This window comes from Thermobia domestica, chromosome 3 (genome assembly GCF_964235325.1).
Source record: "Thermobia domestica chromosome 3, izTheDome1.hap1.1, whole genome shotgun sequence".
Taxonomy (NCBI): Eukaryota; Metazoa; Arthropoda; class Insecta; order Zygentoma; family Lepismatidae; genus Thermobia; species Thermobia domestica.
Window position 1 is genome coordinate 26262622 of NC_137456.1, and position 26881 is coordinate 26289502.

Below are 26881 nucleotides of genomic sequence, written 5' to 3' on the forward strand. Positions count from 1 at the left end.
TTCCTCTAGTCGCTACCTTAACTTAGATTTCGGGGGAAATGTTATTCTGGCAACACTAATTTCTATGGATGGTAACACTGAAAATTCTTCAGGATCATATTTTCTTGTTGTATAGTAACATTATCTATGATTATGTTAAGTTCCATTTCATTATCTTTCATTTATGAAAAACAAGCAAGAGAAAAATTGTGAATTTTGTGTTATTTTTAGCAAGGCAAGCTCGTAAGAATTAGAACTGGAAATGAGTGAAATTATGGTAATATTGTTGAGTGGGTTCCAATATCGATGCGATTTTAGTAACATACATTTGCAGGTGTTATGCGTGGTCTTGACCTATTTTTATGGTACTGCATTTAAGTGATTCCCAATATCACTGTACATAGAAAAAATACGCAGTAGTAGTGATAATACCGTCAAATGGCTTGGAATAATGGTCAATGTCACTTCCTGTAGGTGCGATGGAAATAAAGTAAATTTGAAAGTTCTCTTTTTCTTCTGTACTTTCAATAAAATAAACATTGAAATTCAAAAGAAAATAACTACATTAAATGTCGACAATAAGTTTTACTCTCATGATCTTGATAGGTAAGAATTCTTATGTTGATGCTCCGTGAGAATTGACATTTGAAGGTTGTTCAAATCAACTGCATATAATTTCTTTATTGTCCGGATTTTTCTTTATTTTTATTGAATCAAATGATGCAATATATTTGGATCAAAAATTTTCTTGTACGCCTTATATCTGGAGAATTATATATAGTGTAGCCAAACCCAAATTATCACTTAACTCAGTATATGCTTATTCCGTAAAATACGAAAACTCAATTTAGTGGCCGTTCAGAAATTTTGTGTCCCCTGACCCAAACACTAATTATTGGCCAACATCGCAATCTTTTGATCCATTTTTTTTTTTTTTTTTATTTTTTTTATTTTTTTTTAATCATTCCTAAAATTCTTGTAACATACATACTTCAGGCCGTGAATGCATGCTAATATTCTGCCTAGTGTTGATGGGAAAGTTTAGCTATAATGCGAATAAGACTCGAATCGTATCTTCCCAAATCTTAAATTTGCTAAAACACTACAAGAAGTGACTTTAACTGTTAAATTGTAAAAGGGAGAATGTATAATTTAATCGAGTGTGTAATAAATTGTAAAGACGTTTTATGATCTTTTCTTTCTCGGGCGGCTCATCATAAGTTGAACCATTAACAGAATAAAATAGTGTATTATTTTACTACCTACATCTTTCAAAATAATCCACTATAAAACAATTTTAGTTTTGAAGTTATAGTTCAAACATTTATATTGTGCAAGAAAATTGTTTCTGAGAGCGTTAGTTGATGAGAAGATGGCCAGATTTTAGTCCTAAAAATTTTAGACATGCTTTAAAACAAAATAAATTCTTTCTCGTTGCTTAATGAGGTATTATCACCTCCAGTACAAAAGACTTGGGTTCGATTCCCAGTGGGAGTACGTGAACGGATGCCACCATAAAATTAGGTCCGTATCTCATAGCCTTAATGCTCAAACTTTTTTTTTTTAGTTTCTTAAAGGGGCTGCCAATTGATCAAAATATATTTATATAATTAATCACTTCCGTGTATGTACTTCTTTGTCAAAACTTCTACAGAATACAATACAACTAGTTGAAGGTTCAAGATATATAAATTGTAAAAACCTGTCTACAATAATTACATTCTGTTGTACAAGTGATCCGCTTTCACAGAGTTTCTACTGGTCAGAGAAATTAGGGAAGTCAGGGAAAACTCAGGGAAAATAATGCTAGCCAGGGAAATTTTATAAAATATACTTTTTCTAACATTAATTGTACACCAGTTTCAGCTTAGCCAACCATTAATGATCACAGTTATGAAACGTTGCTCAGATTTTTATGGGCGATAAGTGGAATGTACGCATGAGCAATTGATCATTATTTGTCTCTATAGAATAAATGTTCTCATATATAAATACTCACCGTTATTTATTCCTCATTTATATGTCAGCGTCATCCGACACCTGTCATGAAAGTCAGGGAATTTTCTGCCAAAGGTCAGGAAGAAGTCAGGGAAATAGATTTCTCCAGATCAGTAAAAACCCTGTTTTAGTACCTGGGTTAAATATATGGTGACGCATGCTATGGACAAAAGGAATTTGAAGAAAGAAAAAAAAAAAAGGGGGTTGAACTCAAAATTTTGCTGTCTACGGTGGTGTTGGAAGTACATTTATCACATCATACACGAGAAATAGGTATAAATTCCTTGGGGAAAAAAAGTGATCACTTAAGAAATATAATTAGTGAAGTTATTGACAGTCTAGTTTACTTTACGAAATCAGATTCAATTAGAAATTTAACAAATTTTTCGAAATGCAAAGAAAATTCTAAGAATGGAGTAGTATATGAAACATTTTTCATATTGAGAAACTATTTCAGTTCATATCGTACAAATTCTCAGTTTAAAATGTTGAATTGTTAAATGTGAAGATACACAGCAAAAAATGAGGTGTTAAAACAACACAAAATGACTACCACTTGAGGTGTTGCTTGTGTGTTCATTAAACACAAAAGACATCGCCTTCCGAGCATATCAGAAATAACTAGTAATTGTCAGTGAGAATTTGAATTGGATCTTATTGTTTGCTATAAGCAAACTCTTATGCAATATATTTGACATTTATGCCAAGTAACCAATAACGTAATATGTTTTGCTGTAATCGGTCACGAAAATGGTTTTGTAAGCCTATGAATTATCTGACAACAGTTACGTGAGTAGCTGTGCTGCTATCTGTTCTTACATCCTAGCACATAAGAAAAAGATAAGAACAACAGATGGCAGAACCGCTATTCATGTAACTGTTGTCAGACAATTCATAGGCTTACAAAACTATTTTCGTGACTGATTTCAGCAAAATATATTACGTTATTTGTTACTTGGCATAAATGCCAAATACACTGCGTAAAGGTTTTTCTTATAGCAAATAGTAAAATTCAGTGTAAATTCTGACCGACAATTACTTGTTATTTCTGATACGCTGGGAAGGTGATGTCCTTGGTATTAACACCCAAGTAACACCCTAAAATGGTAGTTATTTTGTGTAGTTTTAACACTTTTTTGCTGTGTATAATATTGAAGGTAAATTAAAAAGAATGCAAATTAAGAAGATTGCACAAGCTCTTTCCACGATTAATACTGACACATTGCAGAAACTAAAAATACAATTAACTTATTGTTTTGACATCACATTTCAGTCATGACATTGTTTGTAGTTCGTAGGTTGTAGCTTCTCATGTGAAATGTATGATCTTACAATAATTAATTTAGTTGCAGCAGCTTTTATTTTTGGGGCATAATCTATTCGTTGCTTTTTATACGAAATTGTTGTTTTTGGTTGTTAAGTAAGGTTTTTCTAAATAGTAATCAGTTGATTAATAAGGATTGATAATTATTATTATTATCTCGTAATATTAACTCAAAGGTAAGTTCGGTTCAGCTTGCTTTAACTATATAATAAACGTAATAAGTAATTGAAGCTGGGTGTTGAATAATTAAACTGCGTAAAAGGTGAATTGATGCGGTCATAGTTAAGTATTAAAAATGAAAATAATCCCTGGATGCCAGAGACAGTTAATAACAGTAAAGATTATGGGCTTATATCCATTATAAGTTTTTTGGGGAACATAAATACATTTGATGCTCCAATTCCCTAATAGACATATTAACTGTTCCAGGGAACGAGTATCGTTTGGAATCCAGCAGACCCAGCCTCGCCTGGTGATGCAAATTAAGAATGGAAAAATATACCAAAGTTCTAACGAAAGCTCAAAACTGGTGAATGGTGCATCTTCCGTGGTCAGGCCCTCAACCCACGTGGGAAACCAGAGTACCTGCGCCACCGAAGTTTCCGGCTGTTCGAAATCGAGCTTGGTTCCGTACATGGATGAGTCCAGTGACTCTAACAGTGACACCGAAACAACTACAGCCAAAGCCGACAAAGAGTCCACTAGCAAACTTCCTCTTTCTGGGAGTAGTGTGGATAATATAACGCTAAAGGGCAAACAAAAGGAGACTCTAAATTGTGGGAAATCAGACTTGACGTTGGATTACGGCACCTCTGTTCCTAACGCCAGTGTTGGTCTTAAACAACAACCAAAAGATTTGTCCAAGACTAATTCGACAGCAGACAAGGAAAACAGGGAGTATAAATGCACCGAATTCGTACCTCGTGTTTTGCAAGTTAGTAGCAACAACACTTCAACCTCACAGTTAAAAGCCAAGGCTATTGCTGGAAATTGGCAGGTAACTGAGGCTAGTCTTCATAGTCCATCAATTCACAGTGATGGTAGTAACAACAGTGTTGCCAGTTCAACGACCAGTTGGACGGTCACCGAGAAGGTGGAGCATCCGGATGAAAAGAGTTCCCCAGCTACCAAGACCTCGCCGTGGGTGATAACGCCAACAAGATCCCAGAGGTCACACATTGGCAAGTTGCTCAAATCTCATTCGCTTGAACATGAAGACTCAGTCAGGAGACCAAAGTCCGCTGATCTTCACTTTCGTTCCCATGATGGCAATGGCGGTAAGTATGCTAGCGATACAGAGGTGGAAGAGAGAACCCGCACCAATCGTAGTGTTGTGAAAGCGAGTGCACACCCAAGCTTAACAAACTGGAAACAATCATTGTTAGAGTGTCATCGTTTGAAACACCTTTCCAAAGAACGAGCAGCGAGTGTTGATCGGTTTCTTTTAGGATCGAAAGACTCGCCTGTGAAATGTTTGTGTCGGGATCAAAAGCCTGTCGGTAATTTGAGTCCGGCATGCAGACGACACGCTCCGTGCAGTAATACACGGCGCACAAAAAGCGGAGATGCTTGTGACGGAGAGGGGGATGAACTTGTCAATAGTAGTGGGACGAAAATTCAAAGAAAAAGTGACAGCGTGTTTGAAGCGACTTCAAATGTTGCAAAAGATGTATGTGAAAAGTTTGGACCTAGAATAGGTGGTTCTAGTACAAGTGATTCACACAATCAGCATGTTACAACAGAGACGTGTAGGCTAGAAACGTCAACAGAAATCCATGAGTCGTGTGCGACTGTTGCCGATACAAGGACTAAAACTGTGCTACACAACAAAGACACAAGCACCAGTAGCAGTTCTGGTGACAGTGATCAGAGAAAAAGTGGCTGCCGAGACAGTGCGTCCCACAAATCGAAGAAACAGAAGAAAGCCAAGATCAAAGAGAAACTAAGTAAAAAACTTAAGAAGAAAAAGAAGCAGAAAGACAAAAAGTAAGTTTTAAAAATATACATAACAGGGTTTTGTACTTTGCAGTGTGGTTGCCAGCCTTTTTTTCCTCAAAGGCTGAGCTGCTAGTACTAACTCTTAGTTCTCAAGCATCATCACCAACACACAAAGCCCTGTGTACATAGACCACCCCACCTTTGGTGATTTTTTTGAAACAAGTGTAAAAATAAGCATATTATGACTATGAGCTTGTCGGTTCTGGCGTAAGCAACCACACTGCCTACTTTTAGTATTATTATTATTATTATTATGCAAAATAACGATCTATTTATTACATTTTCTTACGTTATTATCCACTTGCTGTATATAATCTGATCTTTCGTATATATAAATTCCGTCAAAATATTTACCATATATGTTAGGAATACGATATGTTTCACGTTTACTATCAATGCGGTTTATAGAGCAGAGAAACAAAGTAGGGCTTTGATTTTAATCTGTTATCCTTTTATATGAGGTTGGTTTCGTGTGGGATATTTGAAGTTAATGTAATGTAGATTTGGTTCGAAGTCATATTTTAAGGTGCGTATTAACTCTTTTCGTTATGGATGTTGGGTCTATGAAACATTTTGGAAAAAATGGTTCAGTATTGCAATGCAAACGACAGGTATGTTAATGTAACTGTGTCAATGGAAGCTTCATGTGCATATTAAAGTTGTAATCTATTATATTAATAGAAGGTTTGTCCAATAAGTATCGGGATTGATTTTCTCCCTGGTAGCTGAGCAGTTGACGTCAGCTAAGAGAATAATCGTGTCAGTTGCGTCCAAGCCATTGGAAAAAATGAAGTGAAATGAAATTTTTAAGTTTTACGTCCCACGGTTATGCCTGTTAGCTTAAAGGAGATGGTAATGATGAGAAATAAATGAAATGGTGAAATGAAGAAAGTGGGAGGAAACGGGAGAAGTTCGAGAACCCCCTCCCCCACACGGTGTTCGTCCACCACGAAGCTCGCTTGGCGCGATCTGGGATCGAACAAAAGACCCCATGCACTAGAGGTTAACTATCCACCACGGCCCTTCCAAGTCGTTGGAGTGTGTAGACCTCGCACTTAAGTGAAAGTGTTTAGTGCTTGCGTTGAGAGTGAAAATTTTAGCAAACCATCGAGTACCGTTATGCCATCAAAATTTGCGTTAAATAGAACAGATTCGGGAAGATTTTCGAATATGATCCAGGAACGAAACTATATTCAGAACGTGTTTTTGACTGGCACAAAGAATTCAAAGATAACAAGGAAGATATCGAAGACGAACAGTGCCAGCGGAATAAACAGTGAACTAAATTTTACGCGAAAGTGCTCGAGCATTTGAAGTATAAGGTCCGTTGAGTTCGAAGGAAAATCGCCGATACCTGGATGCTGTAACGGGACAGCGCAGCCAGTCACACTTCGCTAATTGTAAGGAAGGTACTGATCAAACCCAATATCACAATACTTCTCCCAACCACCTTACAGTTCAGATATGGCTCCCGCCTACTTCTGTTTCTTCGCTTACTTAAAAAAAAAAGTATGAAAGGACATTATTTCGGGACAACTGATGCGATTCAAGCTACTTCGACGAGGTACACTCATGTCCAAAATAATTGTCGCATATCTATAACTGTCTTCTTGAAAGAATATAATTTAATAATGATTTTGCAGGGTATTTTTAATACTGATAGTATGTGTATAATCGGGAAATGCATATTTGTGGTAAATTTCATAGGAAAAGAATTATAAATACGAAAATTAGAATGACTAAACCAAAATGTTGCTAAATGGACAAGAAAATTTTATTTTCGTTTTATTGTTCTTATTTACTGCTCTTTTGACATGAAATTTTCCACATGTCTTTGCCGATGATAAACATACCAACATTATAAGAAATATCGAGCGAATTAGTTATCAAATTATATTCCTACAACATATTTATAGATATGTGACAATAATTTTGAACATGAGTGTACATGAACAGCCTTACGGTTGCCGACTTCCAGAGTGCGTATGAAGACTGAAAAAAATGGCAGTGGTGTTTTGATGCAAAAAGGGTCATATTTTGAAAGGTATTAATATACCTTGAATACATTTCTTGTTATCACTTAAGTCTCGATACTTGTCAAACCTGTAGTCAAAAACACCTTAAGGAAATAGATTCACTTTTATATAAAAGTGAATTTTTGTATGTTTGTTTATTTGTCCGGTATACAAACCCAAACCGTTAGCTTGATATGCCAAATCGAGGAGACCGTGGGTTAATTAGAGCTGTTTTTGTATATTCAAAGGGAGAGGGAGATCAAAGAAGTTCTTAAAATTTATGCCAAAAATAATGGTAGAGACGGTGCACTTTTTTTTCCCTCACTTTGTTATTACAAAAAGGTCTATACATTAAGTAATACAATAGTTCTTTCTCTAAGAAGTTTGAACCTCCTACCCAAACTAGCGCGGAGGTAGGTTGGTGTCTCCTGCCCGTAGCAGCGCGGAGGTGGGTTGGTGTGTCCTGTCCAGTCCAGCGCGGAGATAGGTTGGGATCTCTTACCCGAGCAGCACAGAAGTACGGTTATGGAGTCTCTGCTGCCCAGAGCAGCGCGAAGAGAAAGATAGGAATGATCAACTGGAATTGATGATTTCTTGGTCTCGACGTGTTCTTTTATAGTCGTCCTTTGGAGGGGGAACCTGTGGAGGGGTTGTCGGAATTCTTCATGGTTCTTCGTGTCCTTTTTCGTACTTCTTCGTAGATGGCTTCTATCGGCTTCTTGATGATTCTCTTGGAGAAGTACATGCTATCGTTTACAAATATAAGGGAATATTGCATTATGTAGGTTATGCCCATGAAGTTTTCATCGTTGTAAATCCACTAACTTATCTGTCGTTTACTTATAACGAAAGGTGTGTATTTCCCTCATCGAGTAGACAAGAGAATATGTAGTGCAAAAAGAGAAAAATCACACAATACTTTGGATACAAAATATCGTTTAAGATTAAGTAATAGTCATTTTCGTGTAAGTTGCTTCTAGGCACGTCTTATAAATAAATTCAGGAGATAATTATCGTGCTCTTCTGTGTTTGGTTATGTATGTTGAGTTTATTAACAAAATGTCACTTTGAAAGATGCAAGTAGGAGGTAAATAAAAGCATTGCATGAAGTACGCATAATAATAATACAATTAAGCTCTTACGCAGTTCTGTAATAAGAACGTGTTACTTGATAAAAGTGAGTATTTGTTTATGACTATCGATCCTGAGATGATAATATGGCTGAAAATTTGATCATCATAAAAATAAAAATTGTGAAAATAGTGAGCTATAGATTGACGTACAGATATAAATGACGAACGTATAATTGTGGTAGAATACTCTTATGTATTCTGACATATATGGTAAAAAACGTAAAGCAATAACAAATAGAATATAAATTTAAGGTGTAAAAGAAAGCTGATCTCTACTATAATGCTGCACAATTGTGAATCACTTTCTTGTTCGATCTGTAGCGAGTATACGTTTTAGTTGCATGCAACTAATCAAGTACAGTATCTAAAACCATTCTACAACTTAGTGCTAGAAAATTCACATGCTTGCTTTCCAGGTTCCAGGCACTTTTTAATTTCTTGTGGAGCCGGAAGTATCTAGATCTGCACGAAGTACTGTAGTTTAATGTATAAGCACAAGTGTAGGATGTAGAAGTACTTATTAACCATTATCAGTAACCTGTAGTTTGGAAATACAAGAAAATTACATGGCATGGGTGACTAAATATATTGCTCTTAATTACTTTCTCAAAATTAATAGAACTACGCATTTGATCCAGAGTAAAAATTAAACTTAATTACTTGGCGTTACAGTCTGTAAAAGGCTGTGACCAGGCATAAATGACTAATTTGGTGGTTTTATGTGTGTATGTTTGTGTAGCAAAAATACGGTATTATATGAACTAGCTATATATCTGTGCTGCACGGTATATCCATCATGTCCAAACATGCATGAGTGATGGAATGTGTAAGTAGAAATTAGCTATAGACACAGTAACATCTAACATACATTATTTAGAAAGAAAAAAAGAGAGAACAGTAGCATATCTTAATATATTCAGTTTGATTCACTGTCTGCTTTATTTTGTTAGTTTATTATGAAGGAGAACTGAACGTAGTTTCGTAAGGAAGTTCGGATATTTTTTTTTCTTTCAAAGCTATAATAAATATATTTGGTGCACATTGCACCGACTTGATAAGATATTTAAAACCATAATATTTTATTCATGCCTGCAAAAATAACCGAAAATATTATCAGTAATTACATTTTCTGGTAATAAATGTGGAAAACGCAATTTTTGATGCAAATAGAATAGTATATGAGCATTTGCGAATTTTGAATGATATCACCTGACTAAGTAGCAGTCTTACTAACATAATGAGAAGTATTGGGGTTCCAATCGACTGAAATTTTTATTCGGTTATATTAAGATAATGCTAAAATTATGATATAGAGATTTTTACTATTCCATAGCCAATAAAAACTTACTAGAAGTACTTATAAGATGAGAGATTTGTTTCATTCATTGTAGAGCAAAGAATCCTTCGACCTATATCAAGCTACTTGAGATTACAATGGTCAATCATACTCAGATGTTATCAAGTGTCTTTAGTTTCGTCGAAGTTCTCTCGTTTTCTCCCACAATCTTCAGTCAGCAATTATATATTTCCGATGACTCAATAGCTCTTTATCCGTTATTATGTTGCTTTTACTTGGAAGATAACAGATTTAACTAACTTTATGTGTTCAGTGTTAGAATAATATGTCTTCTTTGCATAGTATATATATTATCTTTTGCGGATAAAACATTGCTTAACTCTCTTAGCAGCATGGTTTACAAATTTCGTATAGACTAACACTTGTATTTCACAGTCTCCCTCAATATTATCTATTCTTTGATGTGATTTTAAGGAAGATTTACAGATGAAGGCATCAGATGTTAAAGAAGATTGGGGACAAATATGCAATATACTGGCACTAAAGAAACCATGTACAAATACGTATCAATTTAATACAAACACCTGAAAAATTGCAACTTATCAGATTTATATGGCATTGGCCCATCTTTCGCCCTCAGAATAGTTTTGATCCGACGTGAAATGTAGTCGCTTAGTTCCGTGAGGGAGGATGAAGCCGAAAGTCTGTTCCGAAGTCGTATCTCCAAAATGGACAGAACGAGTTAAATTATGTTCAGGTTCGGGATTGGATAGACCTATGTCGTGTTATTTTAAAATGTGACGTTATACCCGGAAATATCTGAACCTTAGAATGCATTTTTGGTTCTTTAAACTGGCTACATAGTCACGGACATTCACGTGACCGGTAAGTGTCAGCAAGAGGACTCGTTGAAAGCCAAGATATTGCGGCCTACAGTATAAAGATCTGCCGCCATGTTTGACGGTTGGGGAAGACACTGTGGATCATATGCTTTTTTGGGTGTCAGTCACACATAAACACAGTCTGTGGTTTGAAATAAGATGAATGATGATCCATTTGACCATACGACACATTTCTAGTCATTAGCGGTTTAGCCCGTACAACCCAGCACCGTACATCTTACATGTAATAGGTCGTGGCAGACTGTGATTGTCCACACAAGCTGTGGGATGTGCTGCTTGAGTTCCATGCATCACAAGCAACTCACGACAGTTGTGAGTGACAATCCGCTTTAATGTTCGACGGGACCTGTCACCGAGGGTTTTCTTTCCAATCATTGTTCCTCTTCGCCAATTATGTGGTTTTGTCGTGAGTTTTGTAGGCCATCGAACGATCCTGGGTTCGATTCCCGGTGAGGGCATTTGGTCGAAAAAGTGTAAAAAGTTTTTTCAGGCTAGCCATCCTGAGAGGTCTTCCTCATTCATACCAGGCAAATGCCGGGGTGGTAGCTAACATATAGGTCCCAGTCCGCTTCCTTTTCCTCGGATAGTATGCTCGCTGATGGACGTCATCCCTTAAATGTGATGCGCTAACATGTCCATAGATGCCGAAAGCCCAGAAATATAAATCCTAAATAGTCATCATTTCCATGGACACTGTCCCACATGACACACTCAACACAGCCACTTTCGTCACACTCGCACCACGTAACCGAGCGTCTACAATTTGTCCCCTTTGGAAATCAGAGAGATCGCTCATTTTACAGTATTACATCTACGCAGTTGATGATACACTGCTGTTCTCCTGCTTTTACGTAGAACGGAGTTTGCACTAACACACCATTACCAACGGCTCGATGCTACGGTCGCCGTTTGACCATTGCCAGTACAGACATTGCGTATTTCCGACTCCAGGTGTTTTCATTAAATAGGTATATATATACATGTATGTATGTATATATATATATACATTATATATATATATATATATATATATATATATATATATATATATATATATATATATATATATATATATATATATATATATATAATATTGTGTGTGTGAGTGTGAGTGAACGCTTTGTGATGGACCCAGGGTTCTCCCGTTTCCTCCCACTTTCTTCATTCCACCATTTCATTCATTTATCATCACCATCTCTTTTAGCCCACACAGCATAACCATGGGACGTAAAACGTTAAGATTTCATTTCATTTTTTCTAAGTACGTGAAAGCGATAGCGTAGAAAAATACATAATAGTTACACGCATTCAGTCGAACAACTAACTAACTTTTGTTGTTGATGTTAAACAAGAATATCTCCGACTTTTTCTGTTAAAGTTATTATTCAGCCTCCTCACCAATCGAAACACTGTCTTTTAGTACATTGGTAAGTGAACACTGAATCATCAGTAGATTACGTGTGTTCCTCCTGGTATGAAAGTTTAATTTTAAACTCTTAACACGACCTTCTACGTAATTCGAAAGGTAGTTGAAATCCATTGGTTGCCATTCCCGTAACAAAAATTTGAGTTGATGCTCGTGTTGTGGTTTGGGGGGGGGGGCACGGTGGCTCAGGGGTAGAGCGCTTACATCTGGTACATGGGGTCCCTGGTTCAATCCCCGGCTAAGTAAGTTTGTAGTGATCAGCATCGTGTCCATGGGTTTTCTCATAGTATTCCCGTTTCCTCCCGTATTCTCATTCCACCAATTTTTCCATCATTTACTTGCCTTAATCATCATCTTCCTTAGCCTAAAGAGCATAATCGTAGGACGTTAAACGAAGATTTCATTTCATATTCATGTTGTGCTCTATCAGAATCGCAGAGTTGTTTTTATTAAGAAGCTATGGAAGTGTAACCAGTTTCGCTTACAAATCAAATACTCAGGCTTATTATTCCTTTAGTTCAAAAGGTGAATAAAAACATAGGCAGTATTTTGAAGAAGGACCACTCATCATGATCATACTTGAAAACGCACAGGGTCACCTTTTTACAGCATTGAATAATATCACTGTAAACCACTATATAAATAATAAAACTGAATAAACTCAAGGAAATAGTCTATGTGGTCCGTTCGTGTGACATGTGTTACTACATACGTTTCGGCTCGCGGTGGCTCAGTGGTAGTGTTCACCTCTGGCGCATGAGGTCCTTGGTCTATCCCACCTAGCGCTGTGAATTCTGTGGTGGGCAAACACCGGGTGCTTGGGTTTTCTCGGGGTCCTGTTTCCTATCACTTTTTTTATTCCACCATTTTCATTAATTTCTCGTCATCACTGTCTCCTTTAACCTAGCCGGCATAAACCTTGGGACAAGATTTCAGTTCATTTCATACACACAAGTTTCTAGAATATGTCGATGCATGAACAATTCAGTTTTCACAACATACACAGAATCTTCAGAATAATCACAATAACCAATACACCTACAATCAATCGAAATAAAATTAAACAATAAAGAATGGAAGAGCAAGAGTAACATAAATTTACTGTTCGCCATTTGCATTCTTACAGTCACTTCCTGAGAGTGTAACATCCATTTTATATATATATATATGTAATATAGTTTTATGGATATAATTTTTTTTTTGTATTATTTTTGTTGGCTTAAGTACTGATAACATAAAGAACACCATAATTGTGATACCACATTTAATTTATTATTATTAAGAAACTTATCAAATAATCTCTTCTTTTTTTGGTATTGAGTTCTGAGTTTATTTTTGTAATATAGAAGGTTTCAAACATACTCCTCGTACTAAGTGAAGAAGATAAATGTAAAGTTTCAACTTCTTGAATGTTGTGTTTGAAGGAATGTAAATGTCTTGATGGGCAGAGGTGGCTCAGTGGTAGTGTTCACCTTTGGTGCATGGGGTCCTTGGTTCGATTTCAGCTCGCACTACATGAACTTTGTGATGGACAAACACCATGTGCATGGATTTTGTCGGGGTTCTCCCGTTTCCTCCCAGTTTCTACATTCCACCATTTCTTCATTTATCATCGCCGTCTTTAGCCTCGCCGGCATAAGCGTGGGATGTAAAACTTACAGATTTCATTTCATTTTTTCCCCCTTTATTTCTGTTCAAGCAAATCCCCACGTATACGTCATCTAGATTTACGTAAACATATTTCGTAGTAATAAACTGTGCTTTCCTGCGTCCCTGTTTAATCTTGTCATTACACAGCAGTCTTTGTTTGATTCCCTCCAGCTTCATATTAAAGTACTTCTTACTGTACAACATTTCCTCTTGGTCCATATTTGATGTTTCTGCTTTCCCTGTTGTGCACGTCACTAATAAGCTGAGGTACGAGTTTTGTTTGTGAAAGCTTTGTGACTCATAGGTTATGTTGGGTTGTTTTGTTTCGTGAGTGTAAAGTCCCTAATGATTCAGAAGCCAAAGAAATCAAGAAACTAACACTTGGTATTACACGGAATCAATTTCAAAAAGCATTTCAAGCATGACTCGACATCGCACTGAAATGAGGAAAATTAAATGTCTAGTCCTACTGGATAAAGGGCCGCAAAGAGTTAAGAGTGACCCTGTCATAGCCGTAAATGTTGACTGCCATGAGCATCATATGTGGTGCTCACCTTATTTTTCTCTGGAACCATGAGCACCATATATGATACTCATGCTTAATATCACAAATTACTAACTTATCCAGGTTCTTGAGCATCATATATGATGTTCATTCTCACAAATTACTGTGAGATAGTGAGAATCACATAAGGTGCTCGGCTCCTCCCATTGGTACATTTTCGGGAGAAACAAAATATCGCGACAAAAATGTGATATAACTATCCATAATCGAGCCAAAGGTAAGATGAAATTTATGGCCTCCTGGGACCAGTACCCTCAAATCACCTTGGCAGTCAACCTGTTAACAATTCGTGCTGTTGTTCCTTATTTTCTTCGATTCGATTCGAATTCGAAAGGAAGCGAATTCAATTTCCTTACGTAATTCGTGCTGTGTAGAAACCGATCTATACGCATTCAGGAGCATATGAGTTTAACTTTAGGCTTTTATGTGGTTAGAATGGGCGGTTTGTTTTGTTTTAACATACATACATATTGCTTGCCGTTAGTTTTCTTGAGATTGAAAATTAAATTTATCTGTTCTGAGATATAGCAGATGCAATTGAGAGAATTTTCTTTTCGTGTTCAACTGTGAATGTGAATATGTGATTCTTGATCAACAAACTCAGAACCCAATACGGAAAAGAGAAAATTTAAATAATGACTGGGATTTTTAATAACAAAGTTTATTAATAATAATTGAAATAAGAATAAAAATTTTGTTTTATTGTTACTAATAAATTCATCAAATTTCTCTTATTTCATTTTTATTTGTCCATTATAATTATTTATAAATAATAAAAGAAAAACCTTTACATAGGAAGTTGGTAACATTGCGCAAGGATGTGGTTTGTGAGAATGCAAATTGCTGAAGAATAAATATTTATGTTTCATTTACTCCTCAATGTTTGTGCTAAGTAATACCATAAATATTGAACACAAGCATGTTGATTATTGTAATCTATTCCGAAGATAACATTTGTGATGCATCTCGCTAAAGATGCATCAGTATATTCTAGAAACTGTGTAGTAACACATACAGCATGTTACATGAGTGATAATCACACAAGCGTATAGTTCTTTTGAGTTTACACTAATTTTGTTCCCTCGAGTCTATAAGTTTATTATTATTATCTTCATTAATGTTCTAAAAAAATATTCGTCAATGTTATAAAGCAATAAATTTTTTAAGCCGGATGCTAGTTGTCTTTTAAATATCGCAGATGTAGTTATTCCTCTTTGATCTAAAGGAGTGCTGCACTGAGTGCCTTATTCATGAGAAACTTTCTTGTGGTCTTTGTCAAGCTCCTATAAGTTTCATTGGGGGTTCGTTTTTCACCTTGAGAAAAAAGCATAGTAAAATTCTAAATTGAAGTTCTGCCTAATACATTTCCTAATGCACTTTTTAACCCAGCATTTTGCATGTATTGAGGTTTCTCATTCTTATGTGTGTGTGCATTTCCGAGAAATTGTACAACGCATTCACAACATAGATGAGTTTTAAAAAATCCCGAGAGATGTGTAGTAACGGAGTTAACAGTCGTGCAGAGAGTGTTTGCAAGTAGCATTTTCACAAATATTTGGATAGATGTAGCTGCGGCATCAGATCAGATTTAGAGAAAAGTTGTTTTGAATACTCAAGTCAGTTCGTTACCCACGTGATCTCCGCAAGTTGAGTATGGATTTTATTAGTTTTGTCCGCGTATGAATTAAGCAGTGCTTTTAGTTGTTTTTTGTCACTGGAAAATTTCCTCAAATTGTTGTTTTAGATTTTTTTTTTTTCCAGAAGGAATTTAAGTAGGTCATTGAGCAAAGAAGGTTCAACCCCGTCATTTTCGTAGTGAAGATCTGGTTTAAAAATATATATGTTAAATAATTTTAGAAGTCAAATAGGTGCTGCAAAGCATTCAAATAATTTGATTATTCATGATAGTGATATATTAATTCTTCAATAAATTAAGAAAAAGGGGGGAGGTTCGTTGTCCGCAGGAACTGAGACCCGTTGACCTCAAATGAAGTGGGCCTTAGAATCAACAAACAAGCAAAGGTGCTCTAAAACTATATTTTTAAAAAATCCATTTTAAAAGTTGTTCGTTGAATTTTACTGCTTATATTTGCATTTTCTTCCAAAATACTCAAGTAATACTAGTAATAATTTTACACAGTGGCGGCTTTAGCGAGTAGGCCGGGTAGGCACGGACCTACCCAAAAATTCTGAAAAATATGTAAACGCTAAAAGATACAATAAAGAGTAAACATATTTTACATTATTTATATTAATGGTAGATAATTGTTTAATAAATAGCTTCAACAAAGAGCTTGTACCTTTAAATAATCTGTAAAAGTAATTTCCTACTATCATTAACCAATCAAATGTGTATATGTATTCATAAGCGAGGGAGCGGGCTACCCAAAATTAAAATCTAAATCCACCTCTGATTTTTCATCGTGTTTTATATGATTTTCTAGATGTTGTTATCTACATTCATTAGTCCGTATATAAACATCATTGTTGAACAATGTAGCCAAAACTTAATGCAAAACATTGACAGAGCAAATGTAGCGTAGTTGTTAGTGTTCTTGTCTTGCAGTACGGAGTTACCGCTGGTCACTTATCCAAATTAAAGTTCCATCAGACATATGCCAGGATTGTGCCTTTAAAATACAGGCATTTCTCCCTTTTACTTCCTTTTTCAGTTTTATTAAAGTTAATTATTACAGTGTAAATAGATCTTTCAAGCTGGATCTGGGAGTCTGCTAATAAATAGATAGAAATACTTCTCAATCTTTATAGAAACTCCGTGAATATACCGACTGTTTTTAGGCCATAGTGTTTTCTAGGTATATAAATCTACACCATAATTGGGACTGATTGAAATTGGCTTGGAAATCTTTCTGAATATAACTAGTATGTAAAACAATGGGAAACACTTGAGGAATTTCTCCCAGCTTATTTTAGAGATATAATATGTAGATTCCTACCAAAACAAATCATATGAAATGCAAAATAAGATTCTTGAAGAGCATTAAATAAAACTTATAACGATTGAAAAAAAAAAAGTATGAAAAAGTACTCTCAAAAATGAGCTTACAAAAGTTGGTTTGATGTTGATAGGGATGGTGTCTATGAATTTCATTTCCAGGAGAGTTCGATGGTAGAGCGCTTACTTCTGGTGCTTGGGGTCCTTGGTTCGATCCCTAGTCAAGTGTTCATGGTGGACAACATTATGTACATGTTTTTTTTCGGAGTACTCCCGTTTCCTCCCACTTTTCCATTCCATCATTTGCTTTAATCTTTCGTCTCCCTTAGCTGAAAGAGCAGAATTGTGAGATGTCAAACTTAAAGATTTCTTTTTCCCAATTAACAACACGTAAAATTGCATGTGTTCCTATTATTCTTGCAATACGTGTATTTAAAAGGTAATGCATGCAGAAAGTTGATCAGTTCTTCATCAGTTTGCAATTGTATATGCACTTTTTTTTTTTAATTGTAAATCCATAATTATTGTAAGTTGCTTACACTTAGATTGCTCTTCAATAATGTGTCTATCAGGCTATGTGGCTATAGTAAGAGCTAACTATTGTTCATCGTAGAGCCTCTTGTAACGATTTTCTTCTAATTTTAAAGAAATGTAAAAAATAAGCAGGACAATTCAAGGAATAGCCTGAAGAGAGCGGGTTGTGTGTAGTAGGCGTTGGGTTTTTGAAACGTATGTCGAAAATTGACCCAAGAAAAATATTAGTAGTGCTGAGCGGGTACTGGCAGAATTTTCGCAAGCTTGTAACTCCGTAACTGAACATCTCTTGCGAGAGTACGTGATAATTTTGTTCTATATTTGCAGAGTTGGTTAAATACTTGACGTAATATCGTGTGTATATGTATAAATTTGTAGCTGTTGGAAGATTTTATTTCAGATTCATCAAATAATTCTCATTGTTTCCTTTTCCCTCCAACAACTCTAGTAGAGATGAACGAAAGAAAAGACATCAGCATTCAGCAAGTAGTCGCAGTCCTTCTGCATCCAGTTTGTCCAGTAACGTGTCCGGAACAAGCTCCGAGCAATATGAATACCAGTGGGTAGAGAAGACACATGAGACAATCACTCGTGAACAGCGGCTAAATGGAACAAATGACTCGGCTAATCATCTTAATGGCTCTGCGTCGTCGGAATCCCTCTGTAAGAATGGGGTGTCGTCGAGCAAGGAAAATGGTTGGCATGATTCCAACAACCATGAGGGTGAGCAGTCGTTTCATGAAAATGATGTGTCTGCCCGCGACTCTTCTGCGCACGTGTGGAATAATCACCCGCCGTCAAACAAAGACTACTGGAAAGCAAATGGAGAGCGAGAGCGTGGAACGATGTGGGATGGCAGCAGAAATTCTGACACCGTGAACCACTTAATGAAAATGTCACATCGCGGCTATGGAAATGGATCAGGTAAGCTTTGTTATGTAATTATTTAATAAAATATCAGCTATTGTTATGATTTTGAAATAATAATGAAGTCGTTACTACATACAGAAATTATCATTTAAAGGCGCGTGTGTGTGTTGTATAATTTATACATTTAATGTATTGATTAAGGCTCTTTGCGAATCTCATCCCCTCTTTCTTGTAAAGTGAAAAACTTAAAGGAAGTAAATAATATTTTAAAAAGAAAAGGAATAAAGTAAGCCAAGTACTATGTACAAAACATCATTAATCAAACTAAAGGCAGTTTCCAAACCTTTTCTGAGAAGCTTAAGAGGCTTCATTTCGGCGAAATTAAAATACCGCTAATTTTACAGTAATTATGTGATATCTTGAAATAGATAGAGAGAATTGAAATGTGGAACAAGAGCGCCCTAGACAATATTATTTTGCGTGAGAAACCGTTTTCACAAGTCACCTAGTGGCTTTCCGTTTTCAGCTGTTTAGAAACGCGAAAATAAATGCCGATATTCAAAATGGCTCGAAATCGAAAGCAGATAAGTGAGTCGTGATAACGGTATTTCATGTAAATTGATATTGTCTAGAGTGCTCTTGTTCCACATTTAGATTATCTTTTATCAATTTGAAGATATCACATAATTACTGTAAAGTTAGCGGTATTTTAATTTCACCGGGATGAGTGAGGCCTCTTAAAGTCAAAATTATCCGCAATTTTGACGTAACTCTTCTTATATTGCTCATACTGACCCCTGTCCTCGTGTGTTTTTATTGTTATATGCTGTTGGTCATGCTATGAAAGTTTGATGCTGTCATGCTAATTCCTCTATTTGTCTTCCTTTTGTTGCAGAAAGATCATGGCCGCTCCATTAGAAGTTTACAGTAAAGAGGAACAACGAATAGTGATCCGGTTTTTGTGATCGGAAAGTGTATCAGAGGCCGCAATCCATCAAAGACTTTCGGCCCAATACGGAAACAGTGTCTTACCGCAACGGAGTGTGTACGAATGGATTGAAACTTTCAAAATTGGTCGTACGAGTAAGGAGCCACGTCCGGACCTTCTACGGCCACAAATGATGATGAGCGTTGAGCGTACACGTGACATATTTCTGTTGGACGAGTTGACTATTGTGCCGAAAGTCTTTGATGGATTGCGACCTCTGATACACTTTCCGACCACAAAAAACGAATCACTGCTCGTTTCTCTTTAGTGCAATTCGAATGGAACGAACATTATCTATCTGCAACAAAAGGAAGACAAGTGGAGGAATTAGGATCAAACTTTCATAGCTTGACCACAACAGCATAACAATAAAATAAACGAGGACAGAAGTTAGTATGAACAATGTGAGAAGAGTTAAGTCAAAATTGCGGATAATTTTTGACTTACCCTCGTACATACCAAAAATTCCGGTTTATGACCTTAATATGGGCACTCAAATTTCTACACTTTACGAAAGGGCTTGAAAACAGTTATTAGTTTATGTTTGCAGATATCTGAATCACTTTCTAATTTTTAGTTTTTTTAACTCCTTCATTCATTTACCCTGTCTATCCGGCCGGTCGACAGACAATCCGTAGAACTACTTGGCACCATCAATTTTGGCCAAGAAGTAAAAGATCAAAATTTGAGAATCGGATTCGTTGGTGGAGACGGTATTCAAAACTGGAAGTAATATAAATCAACCATTTCCAGTTTTTACGTTGAGCACTTTAGCGCAAAACCGGTAATAGATAGCAAGAAACGGTTTTGTGCAATCGATTAAACATTCCAAGAATACATTTTATCTCCATCCTTAACACTCTGCTAAAACCAGAAGTGATAGAAATCCACTGGATTTCAATGTTGATCTACATAGAGCAAAAGCAATAAGAAATAGCGAGAAGCTTTTTTTTTTTCTTCTTCTTCTTCTTCCGATGGTTGCGTTCTGAGAATAAGTGTCATCTTCTTACAATTCCCCATTTAAATCGAAGTGGCATGAAGCAACCACTTCTGGTTTTAGCGTTGTTCGCCATAGAATAAAAGCCGTAATAGCGACAAGCGCTTTTGTGTAATTAAATGTCCTAAGAATATAGTCTAAGTCCCACACTAAAACCACCACTTCCGATTTAAATGAGAACATATCACGTCATTCAAACCAAATTCGTTCACATGGTAGACATATCACTACTACTTGTTCATTGACTCTAAGTTGTTCATTAAAATTCAGAAACGTGTGGGTGAACTTAGCAAAGACTTTTAATTGAAAATGAGTGCCCTTCGGATTAGGAGTCTTTGTTTATTACCTGTTTACCTCAGATTTTCTTAACCGTTGTGTCACGACACATTGGTGTGTCGCGAGATTTTTTTAATGTCGTCTAAGATCTTCTGCAAAGAAATTATCTTTAAAAGAAAATAAAAATTTATCTCCAATCGACTTGGTTTCACACTTGTCTTTCTCATATTCCTGCTTAAGAGTCATAAGTTTATTTTATGTTAATATGTTTCTATTCAAGAATCTTACGTAATTTGCTTTTGAAATTTATCTCATAGTCATTCCTTAATTTAAAAAAAAAAAAAAAAAGTATGTATTTTTGTGTGTTTGCTTTTTGCATCTAGGGGGAAAAAATCGCATGCAGAGATGTCGCGAAAGATTGAAACATACTTTGGTGTGCTCCGAAGGAAAACAAAAAAAGGTTGAGAAACGCAGGTTTACCTAAGGGTCAGGTCGCATTGCGACTTAAAGGTGTCTTCATCCACGGGCTTCTGGACTAAGCTATGCACCTCGTGTATGCGAACGAGGTATCCGGCTCATGACCTCTTTGTTCTTATTATCTGTATAATATTCAGTGACTTGCAATTATCTTCAAATTTCACATTAATTAACTTTCTATTTCCTCATGTGTTGATTCCTTTCCGAAACAGAAAAAGAATATGATTCCTTTCCGAAACAGAAAAGGAATACTTAGTACAGGGTAGGTAAAAAGTCATACAACCCATGGAGGTACTACAAAAGTTGTGCCCAATGAGAACCGTCGGTCTTCCACATCGAAGAATATCTGACACGCTTCCGGTTTCCTTGAATTTATCGTACAGGAATTTATTGTGGTTTCGTAGTTCAGATTCCTTATCCATTCTTTCCATATGAAAATTCTCTTATCCGATATATACACCATTCTCCTGTAGAACTGTACTAGAGCTCCTTGCCTCAATTACCACTACCTGTCACATGTAACAAGGAAAAAAAAATAAATATTTGCGTCATGGATTGTAAGACATTTGATTACCCTGTATAAGATAAGAAATGATAAAACCCTGGTAAAATGTTTCCAGAGAAATCATACAGTGAACAGATCGGAGAAGGAACAGAAGAGTTGCAGAAGTAAAGTATACCTATACTCATTGATACAATTTAGATCAATCGTTCAGTGGTAGAGCGTTCACCTCCGGTGCTTGGGGTCCCTGGTTCGATCCCAGCTTGCGCCGTGTGAACTTTGTGGTAGACATACACCTTGCTTTTGGGTTTTCTCGGGGTTCTCCCACTTTCTTCATTCCATTATTTCACTCATCTCTAATCGTCACTCTCCTTTAGCCTAACCGGCATAACCGTGTTTTTTATACAATTTAGATCATTAACTTTGACAAATGAAGGAAATAACCGATTTTGTATCGCATCACATCTCTCTCAAATATAATCCAACGTTAGAGATCATCTGTGGACTGTCCAAACTTAACAGAAGTTATGGTACAGTTCATATGGTCTGAGTGGTTGATACCGACATCAAAAATGGGTGAATGTATGGCTGTTCAGGAAGCAGGCGGGATAGCATAGTAGTGAACGCATTGATATGGTAGGATGAGAGACCCAAGTTTAAACTTCGGCACGGGAGACCCGGGTTCGATTCTCGTGAGGTTCGGATTCAATGTCAAGCTGTAGGTGCACGTCTCATATAGTCTTGCTGCTGAAAGGGACACTAACTCACTCACACACTCGGGCTCAAACTTGGGTCCAGTTGTGCATTTTTTCTTGTATAACTCTAATAATGAAGTTTAGGGCTTTTCCATTTTTTTTTTTCGAGTATATATATACGGTAACTACTTGGACGGATTATAGTACGTCTAAAAAGAAGCAAAAAAAAAAATCCTAGTGAACATGGGGGAAATTCCGTCCCGTTTAGGAGTGACAGTGTGTCGAAAGCGTGGGAACATGAACTTCAGAGGCCAACAGATTAAAAACAATAATACATTGTAGAGAGTGGGGTTAGAAACTTCACTTAGAAAGACATACCCATTCTATTGACAAATGCATGTTTGAAAACGCAGCTATGCGTGCGCACGGGATTCCCCAAAGGAACGGAGGGATTCCCGGACATGCTGTAAAGGAAAGAAGTGTCACACGTTGTTAATCCCGTGCGCACACGTAGCTGCGTTTTCAAACATGTATTTTTGAATAGAGTAGGTATGACTTAATAAGTGGCGTTTTTAACCGCACTCTCTACGATGTATTGTTTTTAAGCTGTTGGCCTGTGAAGTTCATGTTTTCACGCTTTTGACACTCTGTCACTCCTAAACGGGACGGAATTTCCCCCCTGTTCACTAGATATATATTATATATATATATATATTTATTATTTATTTTATTTTTTTTTTTTTTTTTTTTTTTTGCTTCTTTTTAGACGTACTATCATCCGTCCAAGTTTGTCCAGGTAGTTAGCGTTCACCCTGTAAGATATATATATTTCTTAGAATTCATTCAACGTTTGGAAAGTTGAGATTCAATGATGTGCTGATTTTCTGCTGTCATAACAATTGCTTTAATCCTTTCTTCGCCAGCATTTTCTAGGATGAGGCAATATTCTATTGCATAACAGAAGAAAATATGTCACATTATTAAGACATTAATAGTTAAACGTTCCAATCAGAGAATTTCAACCGTCAACGATCATGTTTTTCATCATATTTGTGATTTTTTTTATTTCAATTTATCAATACCTGCAAACCAAGTTGTTCTTATTACACAATATATATATGGTATTTCCAAAATTTACGGAAAGGTAATGCCTTATTCTGTATTCAGGAGTTTTAAACCAAAGTAAGAGGTATATAGAATAATATAAAAAACACCCACTATCCATTTTGAATTTACTTCGAAAGGGAATTTCATAGGATTCATATTACAAGGTTAAAATTTACATGAGAAGATCGTTGATGAAATCGATTATTTGCGAAACTGATTGGTGAAATCAGTTTTGCAAAGTCTGTTACATGTAGCAGAACTTCAGAAACTACCACTACCCTACTCCACCCTAATAATTTAAAATATGAACTACAGGGTGTTTCAAAATGAATTTTGGGGTTTTAAGACTTTTTTTTTTTTTTTTTTTTTTAGTATTTATTACAATTATAAATAATACATCAAATGAAAGAGCAACTCAAACAGTTTTGTACGCACGCATGCGCATGTACTCTTTCCTCTGTCTGCCGTTAGAAAGCGCTAAGTAGCAAAGATGGCGACTAGTGAAGAGAAAGCTTTTTGTGTTCTACATTTTGCAAAGACTGAATCTGTAGTTACAGTGCAACCGTCTTTGTGGAGAACTTGAAGGAGACGCTTACAACCACGTCATTATCGTTTACAGTTACTACAAGCTCTAAAGCCAAAGCCTGCAGACTACGGTTTGCGTGGCAACTTTGGAAATGAAATGTTGCTGCATGACGATGAAGCTGGATCATGTCTTCAGTAATAAGTCGACATTTCACTTAAGTGACAATGTGAACACTCATAATGTTCACATCTGGGGAATAGGAAACCCCCACGAGTTGCTACAGTTGCAACGAGACTCCCGAAAATTGAATGTGGTTTCTGTCATATCCCGGAGGAAGATTTATGGGCCTTTTTCGCCTATCGACTCGATGTGTACTGTGTGATGAATGGTGTTCACATTGAACACTTGTAGCAACAACTGTTTGAGTTGCTCTTCCATTTGATGTACTATTTATAATTGTACGTTAAATGTAATAAATACTAGCAAGCCTTATAAAACTTTTGAAACACACTGTATTATTGTAGTAATGCTCCAGTCTCATAGAAATTGGGTAGATTTCTGGGGCATTTCCCTCTTCTAACCCCCATTCCCCTACATATATATATATATATATATATATATAAAACTCCACGATCTTATTGTGGAATCTGAAGACTAATTTTGTAAAAGTAATTTAATTCTTTCTTTCTTTACATCTCCAGCAGTCAGTCAAGTAAATTCTGAGGTTTCTGATAAAGAATAATTAATATGACAATATTAGTCTCAAAAGAAAGAAACTAAAACAAATACCAGTTGTATCAGTTTAGTAGATATTTGATGTTCTGTCATGAAACAAGGCAAATTAATTTTGATTAATGAGGAAAGCTAGGCGGTTGTGGGTGTTCATCACGTACAATGTGTGTACAATATGTGTATTGAGGGTGTAAGTTCGAGTGATTCTTCCATGTTGTATTTCATTTGTCTGATCTGTCTTGTTAATTCTGAGGACAAGAATTTCGTGTGTGTATTTATATTCTACTTTCGTGTGTGTGTATATTCTACGAGATAGTGCTAAGTAAACGATTACGAATAGGAAAAGCGTAGAAAATTCACGAAGTAAACTTCTTGAGTAAGTTGTGGTGTCTTAATTGCGTACTTATTTATTTCAGTAACTACATGGAATGGTGGTCGTAGTCACATAGAGAGAGAGGTCGATAAAGATCGACGGGAAGAAAGGAAAAGGTCTTATGAAGACAGTTATAACGAAGAATTGGATCGTGGAAGAGTAAGTATTATGTTGAAAATGTAATGTGTAGAATACCATTAGCAAGTTTTTCTCTAAGATAACTAAATAATGAGGATGAGTAAACTATCCAATCTTTTTTTTAATCTATTCACATTGGAAGTCCAAATATTTTTATTTGTATTCAAGAATTCTATAGAAGATACTTTGAAGTGAATGAACGTGTAATGTCTTACGTTACGCACTCATTCAGTTTTCTTTGTGGCGGTTTATATGTAAGAGGAAGTATAACGCTTTAATTATGTACGTAAATACTGAGCAACACACCTTTTTTTCCTTCTTCAGAATTAATCGTATTCTAGGTAGAATTCAGTATAGCAACCTCCCCAATTATCGGAATTGCATTCACGAAAAAGAGGGGGAGAAAGATGCATATATATGTACAATGGATTAAGGTTCTTCAAAATAAGATCCTTTTGCGTCAATACACCGTTGACAGTGCTTCTGCAATGCATAGTGTCTGGAAGTCTGTAACCGGAATCTCCTTCAGGCATTGTGTCAGGCACTTTTTCCACCATCCCATAATAATATCCATTTCAAACTGTTTTATTCGAGTATCCAAGTTTGGACTGTAGGGAGACAGGTCGTTGTGCTTCGCTAGAAATTCCCGTACGCGTACCGACGTGTGATTGCCCATTGTCGTTGGGGAGAATCCAAGTATCAACGATCTCCAATCGAGCGGGAGCTCACGTGGTTCGGATTCCACATTAATCAGTAGGTCCACGTCTCATATAGCCTCGCTGCTGAACGGGACGTTAAACTCAAAATCATCATCACGATCTCCAATCGGACGCGGCGGACCCTTCACCGCAACGGCTCGAACACTTCCACATAAATTTGACCTTGTACTGTTTGTCTGGTGGTGCAAACCCCCTGTAGACTAATACCCTTGGAGTCTTAAAACGATGAGTATTGATTTGGTCTTGCGGGGCTTCTTTTAGCGATGAGAAATACTTATGTATCACTTGCACGTTATCTTTTCTACTCTGGATCGTACTCGAATTCGAACATTTCATCGCAGATTAGCACATCGTCCAAAATATCAGGATCATGCTCTACACGTTCCAACAGTTTGCATCAAATCGACATACCGTGTTTTTGCTCTTGTTCGGACAAAACAGTTGGAACCAATTTGAAAAACACTTTCCTCATTTGCAAATCGTCTGCAGTTTACGACAGTGTGCGTCAGAAAGGAAGAAGTCATTACGATTTGGCATTCCTATGGTCTGGCGGGGGCAACACTATCATACCGACAACTGCTACTCTTCTCTTGTAAGATTACTGGTTTCAGCAACAACAACAAAACTATTAAGTATCCGAACAGCATTCGCTCAACGATTCTTCCTGTTCCACATGGCCCGGATGCACCTATATCACAGCCTCC

At 36.4% G+C, this 26881-nt stretch overlaps 1 protein-coding gene across 5 annotated transcripts in view; it reads left to right on the forward strand.

The window, feature by feature from the left end:
• The window catches only part of scny (ubiquitin specific peptidase 36), a 76186-nt gene that overhangs the window by 41338 nt on the left and 7967 nt on the right, over window positions 1–26881 (forward strand). For 4 of the 5 annotated variants that reach the window (XM_081750564.1, XM_081750563.1, XM_081750566.1 and 1 more), the window contains exons 12-14: window positions 3731–5287; window positions 18226–18701; window positions 25364–25479. In XM_081750564.1, coding sequence (XP_081606690.1) covers window positions 3731–5287; window positions 18226–18701; window positions 25364–25479 — 2149 coding nt within the window. The remainder of the gene's footprint in view (window positions 1–3730; window positions 5288–18225; window positions 18702–25363; window positions 25480–26881) is intronic. The other variant, XM_081750567.1, reaches the window with a different exon arrangement.